Source organism: Mauremys reevesii, linkage group 2 (genome assembly GCF_016161935.1).
Source record: "Mauremys reevesii isolate NIE-2019 linkage group 2, ASM1616193v1, whole genome shotgun sequence".
Classification (NCBI taxonomy): domain Eukaryota; kingdom Metazoa; phylum Chordata; order Testudines; family Geoemydidae; genus Mauremys; species Mauremys reevesii.
Window position 1 is genome coordinate 148359057 of NC_052624.1, and position 27247 is coordinate 148386303.

The 27247-nt window shown below is 44.2% G+C and overlaps 1 protein-coding gene across 13 annotated transcripts in view; it reads right to left on the reverse strand.

Moving 5' to 3' along the window:
• The window catches only part of LOC120397400 (tetraspanin-15-like), a 248840-nt gene that overhangs the window by 95228 nt on the left and 126365 nt on the right, over window positions 1–27247 (reverse strand). For all 13 annotated transcript variants that reach the window (XM_039523167.1, XM_039523165.1, XM_039523170.1 and 10 more), the window contains 2 exons: window positions 20024–20098; window positions 5714–5809 (listed from right to left, as the gene is read on the reverse strand). In XM_039523167.1, coding sequence (XP_039379101.1) covers window positions 5714–5809; window positions 20024–20098 — 171 coding nt within the window. The remainder of the gene's footprint in view (window positions 1–5713; window positions 5810–20023; window positions 20099–27247) is intronic.

The window sequence follows — 27247 nt, forward strand, 5'->3', positions numbered from 1 at the left end:
ACGTGCTATATGATCTTGTGAAAAAACTGTTAGCTCTCTGGCCCTCAGTCTACCCATTTATAAAATAGGTATATTAATACCTATCTTATAGGGGAGTTAGGAGGCTTAGGGTAGGTGCACAAGCAGAGTTGTACCAGTTTAACTTTATTTTAATCCAGTTTAGTTAAACCAGTGCAAGTGTGTGTAGACACTCTTATTTCAGTTTACATTAAATTGATTAGGAATATGTTAAAGATAAACTGAAGTAAGGGCTTATCTACACTACAGAGCCTTTGCTGGTATGGCTAGGATGGCAAAGACCCTTAGTGGAGATGCAGCATGTCAGCATAACAAGTTCTTTTGCTGTCAAAGTTACACTACCTCCCTGAATGACCTCAGCTACACTGACAAAAGCACTCTTTTGTCAGTATACTTGTTTCTACACCGGGGTTGGGTGGAAGGTTGCTGGCATAACTATGTCAGCTAGGGAGTGTGATTTTCCCCCCACACTCCTAGTCAACACAGCTGTGCTGGCAATACCTCATAGGGTAGACCAAGCCTAACGGCAAAAGAAGACCCATGGCAGTGAATCTCAGAGCCCGGATCAACCGACTCAGGCTCATGATTCATGGCTAAAAACAGGACTGTAGACATCTGGGCTCAGGTTGGAGCCCAGGCTCTGAAACCTGGCAAGACTTCAGCTGACCCAGGCTCTGAGACTTGCTGCAAAGGGTTTTTTTGCAGTGGAGATGTACCCTCAGAGTATATATAAACATACTTGCACCAGTTAAGCGATGCCAGTTTAACCCAATTCAATTAAACCAATTAACTATCTGGCTCAAGTGTATGTAGACAAAGTTTTAATTGACATTTGTAAAGTGCTTTGAGATCCTTGGTGTTATTGAAATGCAGAGTACTTTGGGTTGAGCAGACTGCAAGGGTAGTGCATGAAGTCATAGAAAAAAGATTTTTACAAGACACAAATTGCACCTGCTGACCCTTGCCTTTGACAATTCAGTTGCTGAGATTTTGCACCCTTCAAAAATTCATCATGCTGCTGACACCCACACAGTGAAGTCTATTCGATAGGTAGATAAAAATCAACAGTTGTTATGAGGCCAGTATTAACAATGTTCCAGCTACTACTTCATATGGTGCAAGGGAAACTAATCCAAATGATTTATTGAGTCCTTACCAATCTCCTTTGCATTATTACTTGCATTATTTATTACCTTTGACAACATATTAAATCTAGTTTATTTATTATTTCCTCAGTTAAGGCAACTGAATGAGTTCTGAATAGTGGTATGACTTGCAAAAACTGCCAAGCTTTAGCAATAGTAAATAGCAGCTTTGAAGCTATTTCCAAGCATGTATAACACATAAATTTGTTATAGCAAGAATCTTGTTCTTTACACTTTGTTCTTTCAGTAATAAGAGGGATAGGCTTACTTTTCCATGGAAGAAAAATTATCTTAGTCAAGGTAAAGAACTGGAGTCCAGTTCCTGGATTCTGTTCCTAGCTCTGCCACAGATTCTCTAAGGGAAATTTACTCCCTCCTTTTCTGTGCCTCAGTTTCCCAAATGGTGAAATAAAGATAACACTTACTCTCTCTCAGGTCTGAGGAGCTAGGTGCATTATTTGTAAAGTGCATTGACATTTTAAAATTAAAGGGGCTATTCAAATGTGAAATACTGTGAATGTGACATGTGACATTCAAATGTGAAATGTGACTTCAAATTGAGAGTGAAATTGCAAGGCTTTTGATTTTAACAGCTAATCAGTGGTTTAGGTATCTTTAAGATTGTCCACTCAGGCACAATTTCACGTTAAAAGTTATTACAAATCCCTTCTAACTCAGCCAGTTTATTTTCTGAGCTTGAAAGAGGAATAGTCCTGGCCCAAGGTATTCCTATACCTTTGAACCATCTGGCTGTGGGACTAGACCGATCCAATATGGTAATTCTTAGGGTCCTATGCAATTCTGCAGGCTGTTACTGCATGGGTGGCAGGCAACAGTCAACACAAAATGAGTTTAACCCTTGGTAGATTTGTTTTGCACCAGTTAGTAGCTGAGGCAGCAGGCCTTGACAGTGCAACAGAATTATTTTTCTTACACAATGAGGAAACTGCTATAGAAAAATCCTATAGAAATGAATAGGCTGATGGAAGGCAAAGATCTGCAGCTCATATTGACTTTCAAGGGGAATGGGATGCCTATCTCCCTCCCTTTGAAGATCCTGGGCAAAGCCAATAGAATTCTGTAGAAATGCATTATGGTTTTAAAACAAAGTTACTTTGAAGCCTAAAAGAATGAAATCTAATCTCTAGGGATTTTGAACCTCTGGCAACCCACATCAGTCTCTGTTAAGTTCTACGAGATGGATTGACTAGCCAGCAAAAGGGTTATCATCTGTTAAATTCCATAAGGGAAAGAACTATAGAAATGTTGGAAGATTAAACTCTGCTGATTTCTGGTTGAAAAGAGGCTTGACATATGAACAAGAAACACAGTACCCTTCTCAGCTTTCAAGGGTCTGACTCATGATTCAAGGTTTCATTCAAGGATGTATCTATCTACAAAATTGGGACATGGAACAGCTCCCCGAAGCTTGTGGGTTGCAATATTTATTATGCTAATATTTTAACCTCTATTGCTCCCACATTTCCATCTGATGATACCAGAAATAAATGCAATAATGCTTGACCAGGTAAAGCATTAAAGGGAAACTATGCTACAGTCAATTTACTAATGCAGATCTGAAGAAGTGAGGTTTTTTTACCCATGAAAGCTTATGCCCAAATAAATCCGTTAGTCTTTAAGATGGCACTGGACTCCTTGTTGATTTTTGTGGATACAGACTAACAAGGCTACCCCCGATACAGGACTTCATGAATATCCATACTCTGTTATGCCTTTACCAGAGCAAGCAAGACTATAAAAAGAGAACACTGTTCTGTTTTGTGACAGGAACCAGGGACTCTTGAGTTCTCTGGCTATTATTCTTCCTTACATCCCCTACAGCCACACCATGTTTCCCATGAGCCTATGTGAGCAGAGCCTGTAGTCAGGAAGTGAGGCAGAATGACATGATTTTGAAGCTTCCATGTTCTCTGTTGTGCATCTCAATCTAGTGTTTATAAAAGACCTACCCGGAGATATTAGATCTTGCTATTTTTAAAGAAACACAGGACCCAGCAACATTGTCAAATAGCTATGAAAATGTACCAGCTCAGACACAAAGTCTGCATCACCCCCACTTTCCCCTTCTCGTGAGGATGATAATAGAACTATTAATAATCTAATCACTGATCAAAAACCCTCTTGCTGTGGGTAACTGGTGAGAGAAATCTCATAAGGCTGATACACATATACATTAAGGCTGTAGGTTATTAGCTCCCTGCACACAGGAATTACTTGGTATTTCTATACAAGTCCATGTATACTACACCAGCTACTCTAGTGATGGGTGCCACACAGATACCTGTAAAAAAAATACACACATCTCAGGTCAGCAGATGCTGTGGAAGCCTCTCTCTAATCAATTCACTAGTAGTTGCACAACTGGTGCCTCAACTGGTGCTCACGCACGTAAGGAGGTTGTTCACGCTCCATGCCTCGTTCCTTTCTTGACTTCTGTGCTGAGAATCCCAGCAAAGGCAATAATGAAGGCAGGTTTTAGGGTATAAATACCTATCCAGTAGGAACTACAATGCCATCAATGCATTTCATACAAACAACCTAAGGGATATCATAATAATATAAGAATGGCCATACTGGGTCAGACCAAAGGTCCATTTAGTGCAGTCTTCCAACAGTGGCCAGTGCCAGGTGCCCCAGAGGGAATGAACAGAACAGGTAATCATCAAGCGATCCGTCCCTTGTTGCCCATTCCCAAATCCTGGCAAATGGTATCAAATGGAAATGACGTTCAGTCAACAGGGCAGCATTCAAACCATGGCCACTTCTAAAACATGAGCCATTCACTCCCAGTGAGAGAGAGGAGAGCCTTTGAAAAACTCTCCCTACAAACCACATGACTTTTTTTTTTAAATCATGCCGCTAATAAGCCAGATCACCTCTGCTAACAGGATACACAGAGATGGAGGAGTATAGATTGAGCAGTGACTAGTCATATATGCTCTTGTGACTCCCTCTGAACTCTTGCTAGGAAAGTATCATGTTTGCAGCTAGCAGATACTTAATATACCTGTCAATTACAGGTCTCCATTTAAAAATCAATATTTACCCATGGAAGTATCAGAATTCCTGTAATTCTTCCTACTCTATGTACAGTAAAACACTGCATTGTATGGAAACTGTGGGTAGATGCTGGCTCTTTAACAGCAGCCATGGTACCTTGACTGCATAAAATACCCTGCAAACAATACAGTGCCTGGTGTTCTTCTACTTTCATTCAGAGCGATCCCTAATAATCACCTCACCTACTTATGAATTAAATGGATCCTACAGCAATGCTATACAGAAATTCAGGACAGAAAGTGAATGCTTTGGCCAAATAAGATTGCAGGGTAGTCAGGGAAAACAGAAAATAATTACCTGAATTGGAACCGAGACAGGGCTTTACAAATACTTTACAAAGGGAGGTAAGCATCATTATCCCTATTTTACAGATGGGGAAACTGAGGCACAGTGAGGGGAAGTGACTTCTCCAAGGTTGCCCAACAGGCCGATAGCAGAGTTGGAAATAGAACCCAGCTCTCCTGAATCCCACCCCACTGCTCTAACACATACGCCATACTGCCTCCTCTGAGAGATGGGGTGTGCTTTCTTCCTGTCATTACTATTTGATAATTAACAAAAAAGTAGGATGGGATTTTTCAAATGAACTTAAGGGACTTGGATTCCTATGTCACTTAGGTATTTTTGAACATTTTACTTACATAGCTACTATTGAATTTCAACAGTAGTAGGGCCCCTAAGGGCTTGTACATATGAAGAGTTAGGCTCCTTTGTAAACCCCAGCCTTAAAGCGGATTATCAAGTATTGTATTTCTGAGGCTCGGCTTCAATAGTCATGAAGTTTAGCCAAAAAACCAAACAACTTAGCATCAGAGCTTGTATTAATGTAAAAAAATATTTCAGGTGATAAAAATGACAATACTGAGTAGTTAACAGAGATTATCCATGAAAACGTGAAGATAAAAAGTAACTTCTTTCAAGGCACAAAGGGACTCTCTCCTGGAGTGGGCGCACACAAACTATTATATATTGCGAGTGCATAAATTAACTGTGTGAGATTCTTCATGGTAAGCACATGAGACTAACCAGAAAGAATGTTTAGCCTCAGTAGCAGAGTGATTTGCAACTGTAAAGCACCTGTCGGGTTCGTCTGGATCATTGCAGAACCAAAAATAATTGATTGATCGATGGATGATTTTTAAGGAAAACTGAATACAACATTCCTTGAAATGGAAATGAATTCCAGATAGGAAGGAAATTATCACCCGTCTTAAATATATTTTTTAATATCTCTCACACTCATAGAAATTGCAGCTTACCTATTCCTGAGACATTGTTTTCAGAAAGAAAAATAAAAATCAATAACTGTTTTCAATTAATATTCCCCTTATTGATTATTTGGTTGCTATTTAATGAAGCACAGGTGGCTCTTCTGGAAGTATCGACTGAATTATTGTGTCAAGTCAATCTTTACAATAACATGCCAACACTTAAACAAACAAACAAAGCAAAACCACAGCAAAACTAACCCTTTCTTGTACAAAATCTAAAATGTTCTTGAAATCCAGGTCATCATAATAGTGCCTAATCCCCTCTTGGATGTTGGAATGGAAAACTGCATTCATCTGGGGAAACAAAAAGAAGCAACAGCACAATATCAACGTGAAAAAGATGTTTGTAAAAATACCAAGAACAGAAGACAAACACAAGGCTACAGAAATGATGCCTTTTTACAAACCACCATCATCTTTCTAGATCACTGTCCAAAGTTTAGGCTGCAATGTTGCCATGTCTTGTGATTTTGCATCTCAGAATAGTTGGTGTTTTTTTAAAGCTCCAGCTACTGGAGTCAGGTGATTACATGAGAATCTCAACTTTCATTTAAAACAAACAAAAACAAACAAAACCACATTCCCAGTCTCTGTGATTACGAAGAAAAGCTTGAAAATGTGATCCCTAAAACCTGAAACAGCAGAAGGCAAATAAGAACCCAACGTTTATTTTTTTAAATACTTATGATTTCTGGGTGCTTTCTGGGTGCCTGACTCTTGATTTTTGAACCTTCAGGGTTGCACTCTTGTATGCAACCTCTGCCTTTATTTGCTGCATACTGCATCTTTAAATATCTAAAGCCATGTCTGCACTACAAAAGTATGTCAACCCAAGAGCCATCACAGATATTAAATTGCTTGTGTGTGCACGCTTGCCTCCTTGTGTTGGCGATGCACGCCCTTGCCAGGAGCGCTTGTATCAATTGTACTGTCTGGGTGGGGCATTGTGGGACAGCTCCTGAAAGCCAATAACAGTTGACATAAGCAAAGCAGTGTCCAGGCGGACACTGCATCAACCTAATTACAACCACCATGACTCTACGCCACTCGGGGAGGTGGTGTTACTAAATCGGCATAGAGAGACAAATTTAAGTGAAGACACTTCCATAGCTAGGTCGATGCAAGGCAGCTTACGTTGACCTAACCATATAGTGCAGACCAGGCCTAAGGGCTTTGCTGTCTACAGACAGTCATTTTGTGTTCAGGTCAGCAGACCCTGTCAGATTCTGTGCCATACATCTCAGGAGGTGCAGCAGAGAATGTCTGGCCAAAGGTATCCTTGAGCCAACTAACTCTGGGCAAACTCCTGGGGCCAGCACATCTCCCAGCATGAATCAGAGCAGTGCCTAACTTAAAGCAGCATTCAACAGCTGCCTATGGGCTACTCTGCAACCCAAGGCACACCAACCATTTCTCCTCCTGCCCCTGACATCCCCACTCTCTCTTCCAGCCCATGCCTATGCCTAGGGCTGTACCGGACAGCACATTGGTCCTTATTCACCCTGAGCTGGGGGCATTCTGCTGGAGGTCATTCCAACTGTCTTTCTGGATCACAGAGAGAGTATTAATTTTGACTTCCCAAATAATCCAAACTTGACAGGGCAGTCACACACTTTGGTATTCTGATTAAAATATGGTCAGACCCTGCCAACTTAACCTAGAAGACAGGTCACAAAAATGTGCATTCCTGCTCAGTTTTTCCTAAACCTTGTCTACCAATTCTTTATTCTGAGGTAGTTGTTGAGGGGAATGGACTCTGGGAAGTCTTCAAAGGAGTCAGCTCTCAGCAGGGCAGCTACAAGCCAAACCCCAGAGCAGGTTGCCTCCTAAGAATGGATAAAACGACTCTGTTGAAGGAAACTTTTTGATTACCCAGGCCACGAGGGGACCGACGGGTGATGGCCAACTCATTTACAGAACTTTGTTCCACTCCCACAGCAGCTACCACGCCTATTGTTTTCAATGGAAGCTGCACTTGTGTAATGGATAGGGTTGCCAGTTTTGGTTGGACGTATTCCTGGAGGTTTCAGCACATGACAATCTTTAATTCCTGGAAACTCCAGGACAATCCTGGAGGGCTGGAAACTCTAGTAAGTGAGAGTAGAACCTGACCCTTCTGGTCAAAGACTTATCATGTACTATTTTTCCCCTTGAAGGTCATTGTAGCAGCATGAAGACTCACCGGCACAACACCTCCTACTGGTCATATTGGAATTAGCTCTTTTCCAGCTTCAAAGTGCCCTTTGTTGGCCAGTGTCTTGCCTGCCTCAGGCCCCGTGTCCCTTCCAGACCCTCATGGCCCTTTACCTGGGGGTTCTGCCAAGCAGTACCCCTTACTCTAGGTCCCAGGGGAACCCCCAACCCAATATACCCACCTAGCCTCAGTGGCTACTGCCAGTGGTCATCTAGGCCCCTTTCACTGGGGCAGACTGCAGTCTGTAATGACCACTCATCATTGGCAAGGTGTGACGGGGAGAGTTGGACCAGCTGCCTCTGCCTAACTCCGGACTGCACCTCTGCAGCCCCAGTACCTTCTTTAGGCCTTGCACGAGGCCTGCATCCTGGAGAGTTACTAGGCTGGAGCTCCACAGCGCCTCTTGCCTTTCCCCAGCACTACTCTACCTCTGGTACCCTGCTCCCTGGCAGCTAGGTCCTTCTCTCTCCACCGCTAGAGAGAAACTCCTCCAGCTTCTGGCCCACAGCCCCCTTATCAGGGCCAGCTGAGCCCCAATTGAGCTGACCACACCTGTGGCCAGCTACTCACTCAGCTTCCCCCAGCTGTTCTCACTCTTCTTATTTTAGGAGTGGGGTCACCACCCCGCTACAGTCATGAAACACAGGACTCTGCTATGTGGAATGGGTCACACAAACAACAAGCTGACAAAGATCTCTAAGGCAGAGCTGATACAAAAGGCACCAGCTAGTTCTAAACAAACATAAATCCTTTATTTTCTACACAAGCTCACAACCTCCCGTAAATAAAAGCATCTTTATCCACCTGCCTGCCATTATCAGCGAGACGCATGTAGATAGCTGTCAGGAAAGCCAACAGCATCTTAGATTGTGTCTGTAGAGAAATTCCTCCCCAAAATGGGATTTATTAATACATAGGTATTTCAGCCCTTTGAAGACAGGGCTAGGCAGCACAACGAACCATGAGATTAGTCTTATGGCTGTTGGCTACAATTATGATTTGTTGTATTGGATCTCATTCTTTCCTCTGTTTTTATTTATTTACTTTTTACGTTTATGTGTTGGTGTTAGTGAACTAATGCTATGCTGCTGCTAACACCGGAGATCTAAGTATTCTCTCCATAGAGCCCTTTGCACATTTAATTCTCTCCCTACTTAACATTTTTCATCCTGTTAGTAACTTTGTTCCCTGACTGCATCACATAAGAGCTTGTATTGCAACACAATAGCTAGTTGTATAGAGAGAGGATATGGGACATATTAGTACTGATAGTTTAAAGAGTTTCTTTAGTTCATGCAGTGTGGATCTGTGTTTAAGAGTTGACAGCAACAGATACTGATCTAGTACAGGTGTCTGACTGAAGCACATGGAAAGCGGGGTGGTGGTGGATGGGGGCGGGGCCTCAGAGAAAGAGGTGGGGCTATGGGAAAGGGGTGGGGCTTGAGGGGGAAATAGGTGGGGCGGGGTGGGGCCTCGGGAAGGGGCAGGGCAGGGGAGGTTGGGCAGGGGAGGTTCTGGCACTCCTGCTGAAGCGTCCAGTTTTTAAATATCACCAAGTTGGCAACCCTATGTGCAGCCAAAATCTGAGACCACAAATGGACACATACAAAAAGACTTTCCTCACCAGTTCCTTCCCCCAGTGCTGTCTAGCCATGAGCTAGTCCTGTCTCTTCACAGCTCAGCCTTTGGCATGCTTGAGATAAATTAATTAACTCCGCACAGCTGGCCTGTCTCTGCCACCCTCACAATCACTGAATGAAGGGCACGCAGCTGTGATCTCTTCTCAGAGACTGTACTAATCCTTTCGCTGCCAACTCCTACATAGGGTCCCTGCATTTTATCACACTGAATAGCAACCTCTTCATGCTCTTCCAAGAAGAAGTTTAAGGAAAGGTCCTTTGCTTTAAATTTTATCTGAGTTTCAGTTGGGTGCAATGACATGGCTGATTTTATTCTTTTGCGATAAGGAATGTCGGGAGGGAACGACTTTCTGGTTTGGATATTCAATTTTCAACCCCAGGTGGTCAAATTGCTTAGTGGAATATCCTGATTACGTGGAGTATGGTGGGAGGGGAAAATTGTTCCCAGCTGAGGATGACAGGCATGGAATCAAGCCTGCTCATCAATTCACTAGTAAAGAACGGGTAGAATTCTGCTCCCCTGTGTAAAATCCCACATTCCATGCAGGGAACTTTACAAGACAGGGAGGAGAGCAGAAATGGCCTTGAAAATGTGAACTGATTGCTACGGTTGAACACAACAAACAGCTTGCAGAACTTCTGCAGCCGTAGGAGGGTTGTGTGTGTCTTTAAGCTCCTCCTCACACACTTACGCCAGTTATGTTGGGGTATATCCTGAAGTATCATGTCACACTGTCCCTCCCCCACATCCCTAGAGTCGCTGTGTCCTTAGAGCAGTGGTTCTCAACCCACGGCCCACTTGCAGCCCAATCAGCACACAGCTGCAGCCCATGTGACAGCCTCAGGGCCATTCAGGTAGTACTGGATGTGGCCCACAATGGTAAATAGGTTGAGAATCACTGCCTTAGAGGCCTGAGCATGGTGGAAAGAGGGTTATTGGGGGCGGGGGGGACCACCTGAAAAATGCTATAGCTCCCTTTGTCCACAGCCTGTACACCTCCTCTTCCCAGTGCCCTCCCTCCCCGCTTTCACAGTCAAACTGCAGATGCCAGACTGAAGTGTGGGTCTTGAACCTGGAACAAGTGTACGTGTGGAGTTGGCTCAGGCTAAATAAAGAACATTTCAATGGAGCGGGGGAGCTACAAATGGGAAAGAAGCCCTCTACAAACATTAACACCGCTTACCAACCTTTATCCAGTTACTTTTTGGTAATTTAATTATTCACAAAACTCTCTCACTAATGTCACTCTCATTAAGGGAGAGACGGAGGTAGCCCATCAAGGACTCATCCTGCAATTCCTAGAGCACATATCAAGAATACTTTGACATATCAGATACTTCAAATTAAGTAGTAGTTTAATATAAAAAGCAGTTTACAGAAGCTTGGAAAGCTTATTAGCTTACTCAAAGCAAAGCCTCTAATTCCTATTCCCAGAGTATGTTTGCGGTTTGACTTCTGACAAGATACCACCAGCCACAAACACTCAGAAATATTAATGACGGGAGGGGGCTTTGGGAGGGGGGTTGTTTTGCAGAATTAATTCTGACATGAAAATCAAATGTTGGGCGAGCTGGGGAATAAGGAAGAAGAATGCTAGAGGAATTTGAAAAAGAAGGTGTGAGAGGAGACACACGCAGGGACCCCATAGGAGAAGACGCAGCCTGCTGAGATGGTAAAATTAGCAGGATATTCTGAAAGGGCTTTTAAGAAATCACTTATGCAGAAGTTTATTAAAATGTTAATTCTGATCTAAAGATAGACTGCTGGGCATTTTTTTTAATGACCATCATTAGCTTGAAGACAAACAAGATAAAGCTGCAGGTTTGCCATAGCTGACAGCTCTGCCACGATTCAATATTTTTTGAGGTTTTTCAATTTAAAAAGATATATTTTGGGCTTAAAATTTCATTTGATTTTTTCCAGTGAAAATGCAATTTTTTTGCCAATTCTTTTATCAAGAATTTAAATTGCAAAATCAATTCTTGCCAGAAATTTTTTAAAATAAATCGTTTGCTGAAAAATCAACATTTTTGCCAAAAGTTGTGTTGGTTTTTTTTAGGTTAAATGAAAAATTTATTCTTTTGGCCAAAAACTATTTTAATAAATTTTTTGATGAAAAATCAATGTTTTTCCATTTTTAAAAGAAACTCAAGTGGAAAAATTAATGTTTTTGGCCAAAATAATGTTGTTAGGTTTTTTTTAATGAAAAAATTGATTTGTATTGCCAAAGTATTTATTTTTTTAGGTTTTTTCAATTAAAAAATCTGATTTTTTGGCTTAATATTGAGCAGCTTTCACTGTGCGTGTTTTGTGTGTCCAGTTCTTCCTTGGATGTCTTCATGGGATGATCAACACTGTTTTTAGAACAGACGCAAGTGCACACGCTGCATGTCTTTGCTGGCAGCATAAAGATGCAAGTCTTTGCCACTTGTGTTCATCCGGAAGAAGGCAAAGTACACCCTGAGAATGCTTGTAAAGCTGCCAGGTGTTGGGGGACTAGTCTTTGTAACGTATGTTGTGTACACGACCGTGTCACCATAGTACCTCACAAACATTTATGAATTTATCCTCGCCACCCACATCTGAGGTAGGGAAGGATTTACCCCTATTTTTCTGATAAAGATACTGAGGAACAGAGAGACTTGCTCAAGGTCACACAGGGAAGAAATCGCTCCTGCTTCCTAAGGCCTGGGCTCTGATGGCTATTCAGTGCCAGAATAAGGCCCATGGTAGTAATGCTCTTCTCCTCGGCTATCCAGAATCTTTTAAGGGCTCTCTAAGAACTTACGGCACCTATAAATTAGGTAACTGTTTGTTTAGTGTGATGAAGCAATTTAAAGCAAGACACAGTCTCATAATGAGGCTGTCTGTGACCATTTCTATGTTTAGCTCTTTCCAGAAGCTACGTGCGCCAGAATATTTTATATTGTAGGCACCACAGAGACATACTATTCCCCAGTTGAAAGAACCTTATACCCTAGATCAGTGGTACCATCCATTTACAGCATCCTGAATTAAATCTAGACTTTAAGACAGTGGCTAAATGGCCGAGAGCTAAATAATTCTAGCTGCATAAACTCTCTCCTTCAATTGGCACAAAGCAGCAAAAGCAGGTATTTAATTTAAATCATCTGCTACTCCATGAGCACATTTACATATCAATTGGCATAATTACATGCCTAGTAGTTTATTCCAAATGCAGATTCACATTTGCTTTGTGCAGTGTGACAATTATAGGTCAAGAAGATTCATCGCTTGTTAAATCTCTGTTCTCTCTCACCAATTGTTTGATTTTTAATTAAATATTTATATCGCCCATTAAATTAAATTAAGGGATGATTTAGAGGCTAATGGTTTTACTCAAGCCACCAGTTTAATGGAAGGGTTGCAATTCCATTTAAAAAAATGTTTGCAGCTTTTCTCCCTCCTGCTGATCATCCTCTTCCTCTGGTGGTTGGGCATGTGTTATTAATAAGAGAAGAGGAAAAGTTGGGGAAATCTCAATAGAACAGTTACCTGAGCTCAGTCTCAGGCCGAGGCAGTTGAGAAGGAACTGAGGGTGGTTCTATATAACAATGGCACAGGGCACAAGGCTGACCAGCATGCGTGCACAGGCCAAATGGACACTGCTATGAGCAATCTCCGATTGAAGACGCAGGGGGCACTAGCACATCTAGAGTGGAGCACCTGTAGGGACACTACGTGAAGAAGAAATCAGAGTTAAGAAGGGCCTGACCCCTCATGCTGTCATTTATGGTTGTGCACCACAATGAGAGCTTTCCACTCCGTCATGCAACTGGAAGCATTTTACACCCATTGTCCCCAGGTATACATGACAACATAAGTTTCAAGTCAATGAAGAATCAGGCCCCACATCTCTAACTTCAGGTGACTCAGCCTGCTTGTTTGGAATATGATGCCTAATGCAGAGATAATCCGTCCATGGTGCCAACCCAGAAGGAGGAACCGGAAGCCTATCACACAACAAATGGCATCTGCAACTCCTGCAATGCAACAATGAGCCAGGTGAACTTCTGTTTCACTAGAGGGGCTCATGCAAACCTTTCCTTTGGCTATGACCAAGGCTTGCTCCAGGCACCAGCTTATCAAGCAGGTGCTTGGGGCGGCAACTCCGGAGAGGGGCGGCACTTTCACATATTTGGCGGCAATTCCGTGGAGGGTCCCTCACTCTCGCTCGGGAGCAAAGGACGTCCTGCTGAATTGCTGCAGATCGCAATCGCGGCTTTTTTTTTTTTTGGCTGCTTGGGGCGGCCAAACCCCTGGAGCCGGCCCTGGCTATGACTCACGTAGGATTGAACCTCCTGAGTATTGATTTGTGTTTAGGTTTGAGGTCACTGAGGAGATAATACTCTCTTTAAAATCCCCCACCCCAGCTATTATAGTGCTAAAGGAGCCATGAAATTATTTATACAAACAGACAGATTTTTATAAAGCCCCTAAGTATGCATTTTAGAAATGGTTCAGCCATACTGGGTATTGTGTGAGCCAGCAGAGATTATGGGTCTGTATTTAAGGTATTTAACTGATTGTGATGTCAAGTTAATACTGGAAGTAGCAGGGTTTCTTCAGCTTAAGTCAGAGAGTGGCAGAAAAGAACACCTATTGTAAGCATTTTTAATCTGTCCATTACAGTGTTGTACAGGCATCATATGCAAAAGTTTCAAGCATCATTTAACATAATTGAGGCAAAAAGCTCAGCAAGTTCCAAAGAGGATTTATGGGGGGGAGAAATCAATCCTTTGCTGGAAAGACTGCAAAAGAGCTTAAGTGATGCACAGGGCTTTGAGTGGGGCCTTGTAGATAGGGGTGAATTTCACCCTCCAGTATATAACTAAACTAGGGTAAAAGTGACAAGGACCATCAATCCTAATGCTTCAGGGCAAACCTTGATCCTTAACTAAGATCAGGAAGATACCTCTTCCCCATTATAACACAGAGCTGCATATTTAACTAGAACAATGAGGAGTCTGGTGGCACCTTAAAGACTAACAGATTTATTTGAGCATAAGCTTTTGTGGGTAAAAAACCCTCTTCTTCAGATGCTTATGCCCAAATAAATCTGTTAGGCCTTGTCTACACTACAAGACTATTTCGAATCTACTTAAGTCGAATTTGTGGATTCGACCTTATGAAGTCGAATTTGTGTATCCACAGTAAAGACACTAATTCGAATTTCTGAGTCCACATTAACAGGGCCGGCATCAACTTTCGAAGCGGTGCACTGTGGGAAGCTATCCCACAGTTCCCGCAGTCCCCGCTGCCCATTGGAATGCTGGGTAGAGCTCCCAATGCCTGCTGCGGGAAAAAATGTGTCGAGGGTGGTTTTGGGTAACTGTCGTCATCGAACCGTCAATCACGCCCTCCCTCCCTGAAAGCGCCGGCGGGAAATCTGTTCGCGCACTTTTCTGGTCGGTTACAGCGCGGACGCCACAGCACTGCGAGCATGGAGCCCGCTGCGATCATCGCTGCACTTATGGCCGTTGTCAACTCCTCGCACCTTATCGTCCACCTCTTCCACGGTCAGCTGCTGAGAAATCGGGCGAGGAGGCTCCGGCAGCGCGGTGAGGAGAGTGGCGCAGACCTCTCAGAAAGCAGGGTACGCCGCGCAGTGGAGATCATGGTGGCAATGGGCCAAGTTCATGGTGTGGAACGGCGATTCTGGGCCCGGGAAACAAGCACGGACTGGTGGGACCGCATAGTGCTGCAGGTCTGGGATGAAACAGAGTGGCTGCGAAACTTCAGGATGCGTAAGGGCACTTTCCTTGAACTCTGTGACTTGCTGGCCCCTGCCCTGAAGCGCCAGGACACACGGATGCGAGCAGCCCTGACTGTGCAGAAGCGAGTGGGCATAGCCCTCTGGAAACTTGCTACGCCAGACAGCTACCGGTCAGTAGCGAACCACTTTGGCGTGGGCAAATCTACCGTGGGGGTTGCTGTGATTCAAGTAGCCCACGCAATCGTTGAGCAACTGCTCTCAAAGGTAGTGACTCTTGGAAACGTCCAGGTCGTCATAGATGGCTTCGCCGCGATGGGATTCCCAAACTGCGGTGGGGCTATAGATGGGACTCACATCCCTATCCTGGCACCAGCCCACCAGGCCAGCCAGTATATTAACCGAAAGGGCTACTTTTCAATGGTGCTGCAAGCACTGGTGGACCATAGGGGACGTTTTACCAACATCTTCATCGGGTGGGCGGGCAAGGTTCATGACGCGCGTGTGTTCAGGAACTCTGGTCTGTTTAGACGCCTCCAGGCAGGTACTTTCTTCCCGGACCACAAAATAACGGTTGGGGATGTGCAGATGCCTACAGTGATCCTCGGGGACCCAGCCTACCCGCTAATGCCCTGGCTCATGAAGCCCTATACAGGCGCCTTGGACAGTGAGAAGGAACTCTTCAACTACTGGCTGAGCAAGTGCAGAATGGTGGTGGAGTGTGCTTTCGGACGTCTTAAGGGGAGGTGGCGGAGCTTACTGACTCGCTCGGATATCAGCGAAAAGAATATCCCCGTAGTTATTGCTGCTTGCTGTGTGCTCCACAATGTCTGTGAGAGCAAGGGCGAGACCTTTTTGGCCGGATGGGAGGTTGAGGCAAATCGCCTGGCTGCTGTTTACACTCAGCCAGACACCCGTGCCGAAAGAATATCCCAGCGGGAAGCGCTGTGTATCCGGGAGGCTTTGAAAGCAAGTTTCCTCGGAGAGCAGGGTAACCTATGACTCTCCACTTGATTTTAAGAGAAGCTGATCCTGGGCCTGTGTCTCTATGTGTTGAGTGAGATCTGCGGTTACATACCCCGTTCTCCAAGTTTCCCCCACTTCCCAAACACGTTTTAAAACAAATTAAATGGAACAGTTATTGTTAATAAATCTTTCTTTTACTTTGCATTTCTGTTCAGGGTTTGAAACATGGACGCATACTGTGCTGGGTACGGTGTGCACTGATGTACAGACCGCTTGTACAATACAGGACGGACAGCCTCCTGCTCCTACATAGGTCTCTGGGGTGGGGGACGGTTTCAAGTGGTTGTGCATGTAGGGGTGGGTTTGCTGGAAGGGGCGAGTGGTGCCATCTTTGGATAGGGATTTGGATGCAGGCTCTGGGCTGTGGGTTTGGGCGTAGGAAGGGGTGATGGGTGTGGGGGAAGGGTGAGTATCTGTCCGTGGATGAGGGCTCTTGTTGGGGCTCAGGGCAGCGGAGAGGATCGCGCCTACGGTGGAAGTGCATGGTAAGGGCAGCATGCCTTAACATTAGGGGGTGGCAGGCGCTAGGACCGTGGACAAGCGTACACATCACAGAATGATCCGGGGCAGCATACACCACACAGAGTGACCCTGGTGACTACTGACTGCAGTCTGTGTGTGCCCTGCAGTTGATCCTGCCCCCGATAGCCTACATTAACAGGGTACAGACTATCCCGTGCAATTATAAATCCCCTGCCCGCCCCCCACATACACACAGTCTTCTGACACGAAAGACGTGAGGGAAAGAGTGAACAACAGCAAACAGCTTTTATTAATCTACTACATAGTGGGGTGATGAAACTTGGATTTGGGACTGGGTGATCCTGTAAGGGAAGCGCTTCTACACAGTTATAGCGTCAGAGGTGTGTGGTACATTAGCGCTCAGCTGTGGTGCAGTGACAGTTCTCACGGCCCCTACCGCCCCTCCGTCTTGTAATTTTCGGTGAGGGGGGGACAGGACTTCTTGGCGTTGGAGGGTGGTTGCAGATACAGTGCAGGGGGGCTCTCTCCTCCTGGCTGCGGTCCTGCAGAACATCAACAAGGCGCCGGAGCGTGTCCGTTTGCTCCCTCATTAGCCCAAGCAGCGTTTGAGTCGCCTGCTGGTCTTCCTGCCGCCACCTGTCCTCCCGTTCGCTGTGTGAGCGCTGCTGCTGAGAGAGGGTCTCCCTCCAGTGGCTCTGCTGGGCTGCCTCGGCTCTGGAGCAGGCCATCAGTTCCGCGAACATCTCGTCCCGAGTCTTTTTCTTTCGCCGCCTAATCTGAGCCAGCCTCTGCGAGGGGGATGCCGGGGCAGTCCAGGAAAGAGCAGAAGCTGTGTGATGGGAAACAGTAAGTGATTTCCTTGAACAGATACATGTTTGCGAACAGTGAACACAGTGTAGTCAGTTTCTCTGAACAAGACCATACAGGGCACCAAGTTCCACGAGATCTCAGGACAAGTTTGAGATTTCGGAATACGCTCTCATTGGCAGCGCCATTGCACAGGAGAGCAGACAAGCGGGGAGAGACAGCTGAATCCGTCTTGCAGACAGTCCTGGTAAGCCTTAAAGTAGATAATGCTTATCATTTAGTGGATAGCTGTGCTCTCCTGCTAAAGGCAATCTGGAAAGCAGAAAGGCTGAGCCTTTTCCAGCCCCTCCCGCCAGTGCACGGGAAAGATCAATGTATGCTTGTTCTCTGTGCACGTGGCTGTTAAGCGAGGGTCGTTGTTATGCAACCTAATTTTAAACCATTAACAGTAGTAACAATACACTAATTGCCCTACTTAGATGCAGCCTGTCCAGAACGACATCACCCTGAGGCGGGTCACTCGGAGTCAGAGAGAGCGGATGCTAAGGGAAGCCCTGCACAGACCAGGACCATATGCAGCAATGCTGGTGGAGGCGATGATTCCTCTGTACATTAGGATGTCCTGGCGCGGAAGAGTGTGCTTCCACGGAGCACCCAACAAGGCACCTCTCCCCAGGAACCTCCTGTGGAGGCTTTTCGAGCAGCTCTCTGAGAGCTTTGTTGAACTGTCCCCAGAGGATTATTGCTCTATTCCTATATGTGTGGACCTACTTTTTATATAGTTTGAGATTTAAAATTTTTTATATAGTATTTCTATTTTTTCTATACCTGTTTTTTAAAAAATAAATGTTTCCATGTTTATAGCACTTACCGCCTGATCCTTCCCCTGATTCTGAGTCCGGGTTAAAGGCCGGGGAGGGTTGGTAGGGGATCTCTGTGAGGGTGATGAAGAGATCCTGGCTGTCAGGGCAAGCGGTATTGTGTTCGCTGTCGCCTGCGCCGTCCTCCACAAACCCTTCCTCATCTTCCCCATTGGCGAACATCGCAGAGGAACTGTCCAGGTACACTATGCCATCCTCAGAGTCCACGGTCACTGGTGGGGCAGAGGTGGCAGACCCACCGAGAATGGCATGCAGTGCCTCGTAGAAGTGGCATGTCTGGGGCTGTGCTCCGGAGCGTCCGTTTGCCGCTCTGACTTTTTGGTAACATTGTCTCAGGTCCTTGACTTTCACGCGGCACTGTATCATCCCGGCTGTATCCTTTGTCTATCATGGCTTTGGAGACCTTCTCGAAGGTCTTTGCATTCCGCTTGTTGGAGCACAGCTCCAAGAGCACAGACTCCTCACCCCACACAGCGATCAGATCCATGACTTCCCGGTCAGTCCATGCTGGGGACCTCTTTCTATTCTTGGATTGCCCGGACTCCTCTGCTGGAGAGCTCTGCATCGTTGCAGGTGCTGCGGAGCTCGCCCCGATGTCCAACCAGGACGTCAGATTCAAAGTGCCCAGACAGGAAAAGGAATTCAAATTTTCCCGGGTCGTTTCCTGTGTGGCTGGTCAGAGCATCGAAGCTCGGACTGCTGTCCAGAGGGTCAACAGAGTGGTGCAGTGTGGGATAGCTCCCGGAGCTACTAAGTTCGATTAGCATCCACACCTAGCCTAATTCGAGCTAGCCATGTCGAATTTAGCGCTACTCCACCTGTCGGGATGGAGTACCAAATTCGAACTAAAGAGCCCTCTAGTTCGAATTAAATGGCTTCCTGGTGTGGACGGTTGACCGGTTAGTTCGAATTAACGCTGCTAAATTCGACTTAAAGTCCTAGTGTAGACCAGGCCTTAGTCTTTAAGTCGTCCTGCACCGCTTCCAGCAGCTCCTATTGGCCTGGAGCAGCGAACTGCGGCCACTGGGAGCCATGATCGGCTGAACCTGTGGACGTGGCAGGTAAACAAACTGGCCCAGCTCGCCAGGGGCTTTCCCTGCACAAGCGGCGGAACAAGTTTGGGAACCACCGCCTTAGACCCTTCACAGGCATTTGAAACTTGATGCAGTGGGATACTGGATAGCCAGTGGAAGGATCCCCCTTTAAAAATTTTCCCCAAGTTTATTCAGAGAATCTTGGTTTATCTCTCATCCAAGAGACATAAAAGACTTTCCCATCCTTTGCTTACAATATTTACCCAACCCTTCTAACAATCTGGTCATATAACGGGAGAGGGAAATTTCTTTAAAGGTATCAGTTGAAACCTGGTGTTCAGCTCTGGTGCCAACATCGAGTGTATCTCTAACCTAATTTGTGGGCAAGAGGAAAGTTAAAGAGCATTCTATCTTTATTAATAATTTTGACATAATTTCTCCTAATTCAGAGTGTATGAGAGACTATATTACTGCAAAACTAATATACAATATAGGAATAAATGGTCAATGAGAAATATTTAGCTTTCAGCCATGCACAAAAGAAGAGGTGAGAGTCTCTTAAATAGTATAACACTGAAAACAGTGACTTGGGAGAAAACAAATCTGCCTTTGCTCATGTCAATGGTTAATTGAACAGGTAGTTCCACATTCTTCTTCAGACAGGACAAATGTGATTTGCACTCTCCAAGAAAAGTTCAAAAAGCTCACCTTGTTTTCGAAGATTATTTCAATGAATATCAACAGCATCTCAGTGATGAAGATCACCAGAAGAACCCAGAAGAACTGCATAGAAAAGAGAAAGTAGGCCATTACTATCGTTCTAGCCAAAGATGTATTCACTCTGACTCATTACAATTGTCATAAGACATGAACAAAAGGTGTTATTACTTGCCTCAAATTCTTGTTTGAAGAAATATTAGGGGGTTATAACAGTAATATATATGCAGATATTTATCACAAAGGGCCATAAAGTGCATCACATACTAGGTATATATTAAGGATTGCCTCACACCACTGAAATGCAGGAGCTGCAAAGAGACTTTGGGCAAGTCTACACTACAAAATTAAGCTGACCTAAGTTACATTGATGTACAGCTACAGCAGTAATTGAATTGCTTTTGCATGTCCACACTACGCTCCTTGTGTCAGCAGTTCATGTCCTCACCAGGAGCACTTGTGCCAATTTAACTGCCAGCGTGGGGCATTGTGGGATGGTGCCTGAAAGGCAGCAACAGTCAATGTAAGCAATGCAGTGTCTACGCTGATGCTGCGTCACCCTTACTACATCAACTTAAGCACCACGTGGAGGTGAAGTTATTAAGGCGAGTCACATCGGTGGGAGCTACATTTTAACATAGATGCTTACAGAGTTAGCTGGAGGTGTGTGTGTGGTGGGGGGAATTGATCTAAGTTACGCAACTTCAGCTATATGAATAACATAGCTGAAAGTCAGCGTACTTAGATCTACTTACCGCTGTGTCTTCATTGTGGTAAGTCAACGGCTGACGCTCTCCTGTCGACTTCGCCTGCACCTCTCACCCTGGTGGAGTACCAGAGTTGACAGGAGAGCACTCAGTGGTCGATTTATCGCATCTAGACTAGACGTGATAAATCGACCCCTGCTGGATCAATCACTGTCCGTTGATCCAGCGGGTATGTAGACAAGCCCTTAGTGTAGACCAGGCCCTGTAATAGTTTAGGAAAGGAAAGATCTCCAGTCCAACTGGGAGTACAGGAACGGTTTTAGGGAAGCAAAATATAAGGACTCAGTTGGATTCTAGATGGGGCTCTAGCTCCTACTTTTACAAAATCTGCCATGAGGAGACAAACAGCTACTAGCCATCAGTTAGTTTTTACCGAGCAAGTCTCCCCAAAGTGCTAATCAGCATAGCATCTAGGTGCTGTATAGATCAGCATAGAAACACACAGGCAAGAAACCAGAAGACCAAGGAGAAGATGAGAATTGGTCGGAGGATTGGTCACAATTTTTATACCCACGTATTCATGACATCTTATTAACTATAACTCCACGGTGGCAGCAGTGCTTATCATTCATCTGTTTGTAATATCCTCATTATGCCTCTGCTTTTATTGCGTATCTTTCACATATGTCTGAGTCAATGTTATTGCTCCTCATCATAATAGATTTAATATAATGAAACACTCACGAGAGTGATTTACTCTTGGCTTCTCCTCACAGGATACCAGCGATTTTATCATCGATTTGCTTTATTGTCACTGCAGGTGATCAGGGCCTCCTCGGATGCTGTTTCTCATTGCATGAGTGGGGATGTTTAAACATATCATGCCTCAACATTCCATCCCCCACACAAATTCCTTTGGTTTCCATCAGGAAGGCCCAATCCCACACTACTGAGCTCAATGGAAATGTTACCATTGATTTCGATGCGAGTGGGAGCAGGTCCTAACTTCATTGCTGTCTGCACTGAACTATATAGTTTCCAATGAACAATGAGCCCAGATGTTGCAAGGATGTATGCTCATATGTCCTAATTCTGTGTTTCTCAACCTTTTCGGGGCGACCATGTATTCAAAGTAAAAAATGTTCACGATTCTCCACTTATATTTACTGTAAGACTAAAACAATGCAACGATGATAAACCTATGTAATGTCATGGTGTGTGTTTTGAGAGGCTGACAGAGAATATCTGACTTTTAGGTGAGGGTGTTTGGGGAGTAGACGATTACAGTCTAAAGCAAAGAAAATCTAAAATTAGGGAAATTTCCACTACATGCATCCGACGAAGTGGGTATTCACCCACGAAAGCTCATGCTCCAAAACGTCTGTTAGTCTATAAGGTGCCACAGGATTCTTTGCTGCTTTTAAAATTATAAAGACTTGCAACCCCCCAATTGCCTTTTCATGACCCCACTGGGGGGTCACAACCCACTTGTTGAGAAACAATATTGCCCTAATTGACAGCTGCTTTCTGAGAGAGAAAATGCTCGGTGCCATCTCAGAGCCCTGGCCCACCCCATCCAGTGCCCCATCTCCAGCCATCTCTGATGCTTCAGAGGAAGGAGACCAACCCCACGCCCCATCCCCCAAGAATACATTTTGGGCAGACGGGTAATCTCTTCCTGACCTTTGCAGTGACTATCTGAAGTCCCGAGGCATGAGATTTAGAAACATATGACATGAAGCAGAATGGACCCTCGGGACTGCTGACTCCTCCGAGCCCTGCCCCTATACAGTACCACTCATAAATTAGTTCGCTCTCTCTCATGCTACTATGCACCCAGCTATACTCAATGGTAGTAGGAATACCTGATGCTCCCAGTGCTTTTCATTCACAGATCTCAAAGCATTTTACTCCCAACTTTGTAGCTCAGGTCCATGCTTATCAAAAAAACCACCCACTGATCAACTCTGACTCCCTATAAGAATGGAAGGATGTCCTCTGCACATTTTACAGTGTAGAAACATATCCACATGCTCTCGCTCTCTCTTACTAGGCTCTGATATAATCCACTGGAAATGAAAGAGTTACCATAGTAACTAACTACCCCATCAGATGTTGTCTTTAAAATACAGAACAACTTTATAAAAGGCAATTTACTTACCCGGTCATTAAATTTGTTCCTTGTGTCGTTAAAATGTGCATTTACAAAGCACCTTCCAAGGCAAGTATCCAAGGGAGTTGTACGGAAAGAAATCATTTACCAAACTCAATGAGTCCAGTCAAAAGGCTTAAGGAAGTGGTGACAACTTAATAGCATGGTTACAATGAAATAACATGCAGGTTTACAATAACTCCACTGGAAACAGGAGTGATTATTTGTTAAACTGATAGCTATCAGGAGCAAAGCTTCGATTAACAATTAACTGTTAGGGTTTGTTGACATGGGGACATCCAGGAAAGTTAATCCAAACTAATTAAAGGTGTGAATTTGAAGTGGGTTAGCTGCATTCAGCTCCTTCATTCAGAATTAACCTGATTTTGTCCACGTTGGAAGTGAATTAAGATAAACCAGACTACGGTCACTTTAATTCTAAATTAGGGTGTTTACATACGGGCTGAATTCAGTTTAACCAATACACTTCAAATTCATACCTTTAATTAATTTGGATTCACCTTCCTAGATGTCCCCATGTCAACAAACCCCCATAGGCCATGTCTACATCGCAATAAAACACCTGCAGCTGGGCCATGTCAGCTGATCTGGGCTCACATGGCTTGGGTTGCGGGGCTATAAAATTGTAGTATAGACATTTGGGCTTGGGCCAGAGCCTGTGATGGGGGAGGGTCCCCGAGCCCAGAAGTCTACACAGCAATTGTACAGCCCTGCAGCTTGAGCCAGCTGACACAGACCAGCTGTGGGTGTTTTATTGCAGTGCATACGTACCCAGAGACACAGTACTGTAGAAATATCACCACACGCATTACAATCTAGATCAGGATAGAGTGGGTCTAATGTAATCAGACAAGGAATTCCATAACAATTAACCAAGGATAACACCTGCTATATTAATTTGAGGATGGTGGATAGAACAGTAAACTGGGGCAAATATGTACAAGAAGGAATAATATACAGAGAGGAGCCCAGCAAAGAAACCCAAGGCAGTGATGGGCATACAGGTTTAAATACTTGAGGAAAGAAAGATCTTCTCATGAGCAGGGCACCAGAATTACAGTTCTGTTCTCACATCTGCCTAAGATTCACTGTGTGACCATGGGCAAGTGTCTGTCCCTCTGTGCCTCAGTTTCCCCAATCTGCAAAATGAAGATAATGCTCATCCACCTTTGCAAAGGGCTTTAAGATCTATAGAGGGAAAGGTCTATTATTATGGAGAAATAATTGTTTCATGAACATGTGTCACTGACTTTCAAATTATCAGAACAAAATATTTCTGCACTAGTTTGCAACTGAAGAAAAATAGTGAATATGTTTCATCGACAAAAATAAACATTTGACATAGGGCTCTTAGAAATCCTTATTTAGCTCTAATCCATCTACAATGCGAGAAAACTGAATGCAACCTACCAGCATCCAGAGGAAATGAATGCAGATTTTTATTGACCCTATCTTGGATTAAATCCCTAGGTTTGGCACTCATTTCAAGTGAAAGTAATTTTAGAAGGGATAAAACTGTCATACCCATAGACTCCTTGTGATCAGTCAAACATGATGAGCTCTTGAAAGAATTATAAAAGGGCCACCAGACCAACACTCTTTTAGCCCTAAAATGAACTCTTCTCTCTGCTAAAGGGAGTGCAGGAATTGTTGACAATGTGGTTATGTGGAAAACCGAAATGAGACCTCTTAAAAAGCAGTGAGTCTGCAAAGAAAGGCCACTTAATTAACTCTGTAAATTGCAAAGCTTCAATTTGTCAAAGAGAAACCCCAAGTAGATAATCAGATGTGTAATTTTTCTTTGCATTCCAACAAGTTTGTCCTTCACAGAGCATATACTGAATTCCTTGTCAGTTCTTGGCATTACTTTAATCCTCTCTATTCATTTCTGTTATTAATACACCTGTATCTCTAAGTTTCCACTGGATACTTTTTCTAAAATTGTGACAATCATTACGTTTCTATTAGAGAATTCAGCCTCCTCCGTGTTAATTAAGAACACACTTGATCTGCTAAAATATAGAAGGCCTTGTTGGCTTATTAACATATTTGTATGCTATTGGCATAAATCCAGGGGTTGTGAGCCATTCTTGTTTATTCTGTTACATTGTAGTGTGCCCTAATGTTTGGCTTCCTTTGATTCAGTGGGTCAAATTCACACCTACCTCCTTCAACTGATTGCACAGACACACACATAGCAGTCACTTTAACCACCATTAATTGTAGCCAACTGGAAGGTGAGAACCCAGGAACAGCCCACACAGCACCACTGCATGGCAGTACCTGTAGGAGAACACTTCAACCTCCCTGGCCACACAACAGCAGATCTTAAGGTGGCCATCCTGCAGCAAAAAAACTTCAGGACCAGACTTCAAAGAGAAACTGCTGAGCTTCAGTTCATCTGCAAATTTGACACCATCAGCTCAGGATTAAACAAAGACTGTGAATGGCTTGCCAACTACAGAACCAGTTTCTCCTCCCTTGGTTTTCACACCTCAACTGCTAGAAGAGGGCCTCATCCTCCCTGATTGAACTAACCTTGTTATCTCTAGCTTGCTTCTTGCTTGCATATATATACCTGCCCCTGGAAATTTCCACTACTTGCATCCGACGAAGTGGGTATTCACCCACGAAAGCTCATGCTGCAAAACGTCTGTTAGTCTGTAAGGTGCCACAGGATTCTTTGCTGCTTTTACAGATACAGACTAACACGGCTACCCCTCTGATACTGCATGGCAGTTTAGCACAAGAAATGGAGACTGGAAGGATTTAGGAAAGCAGAGTGGGTGGTGCATGTGGCTAGTCACTGTATTCTATTCGACCTTAAAGGGTGAAGTCTGCCTCCTTGCCAGTTAGCATAGCAATGCCAGAGTTAGTTCAAAGTGGTTGCTGACTGATAGAATGAGCCATGCACATGGTGCTTCCCTTTGTGGAGCCTTTATATTTGGCCTGTCTTTCTTAGTTGTTTCCTTTGCTTTAGAATAAAAGTCATGCACACCGAAACTATATTTTTTTCCCCTTAGAGTATGCCTAGACTGTAGTCACTGGGCATAATTGCAGCTGGAGACAGCATGCCCAAAATAGATTTCATTTAGCTAGCTCGGCTCTCAAAATAGCGAGGCTGCAGCACTGCGAACCTCAGTACAGGGGAGTCGCATCTTAGGTTAGGGTTAGGTTCTGAAGTTAGCGTGTAAGGCGAAAATCGCCTATAGTCAAACTCTCATTGAGAGGAATGGCAGAGGGAATCGCCCACACTACAGGTACAGTATTTAAATTGTTATTTTTCTCTTTTTTGTTTTGTTTTGCCGAGTGCATATAGTTAAAATCGCGTAAGTTAAATGCGCCTATGATGCGACGCCACTGTACAGGCTAGTTCCGAGAGTTGCTACCCTGGGTTCTGGGTAAGTTTGTAGAGCCCATGTTGCCACAGCCTCACTGCTCAGTGACCTGAGCTAGCCAGATTACAGAGAGTTTGAGAATGTCAATTTAATCTACAAAAACATCTGGTGACTGCAGTCTAGACATACCGTTAGTCTATGTGGAAACATAACAATATAATTAATCACGATGCTGCGATTTCATGATGATGATAAATACTTAGATAGGGCAGAGGAGTTGAAATATGGCCAGGACACTTAGGTTAGCCCCTCCTCTTGAATAAAGAGTTAATGGTTAATGTCTATCCGAGTGATTAAACGCTGCACCTACTATTAAAAGAAATACCCTCTTGACATTGATGCTTTTATCAGATTGTTCTGAATTTAATTTTCAATCCTAAAGTAGCACAACTATTAGTCTTTAATCACCCTGTTAATGTCTGATTTCATCAAGCCAACTAAATGCTCCCCCTAAAAATGGGAATGTTGAGGACTTCAACAGAATTTTAATTACTTCAGTACCACAGAATGCACTGGCAGTGACAACAGATGATGCACGTTGTGAGCCTCCTGTGATCAGTAAGGGGTTAAGTATTGTTAAAGAGAAGGAGACAAATGATGGAAAGAGCATGCACAGGGGCAGAGGTTGGGAGTCATGTGACCAAAGTTCTATTCCTAGCTCTTTCATAAAATTTAGGAACCATTGCAAGATGGCATATTTTTTTATTGAGGTCACACATAGATATCAATTTGACACCCTTCATCCATCGTCCCTGTGAAGCGGTAGAAAATAATTTGCTCCTTAACCTTTTCCCTGCTTCCCATGCATCTTAATCATAGAAACAGAGAATATCAGGGTTGGAAGGGACCTCAGGAAGTCATCTAGTCCAACCCCCTGCTCAAAGCAGGACCAACACCAACTAAATCATCCCAGCCAGGGCTTTGTCAAGCCTGACCT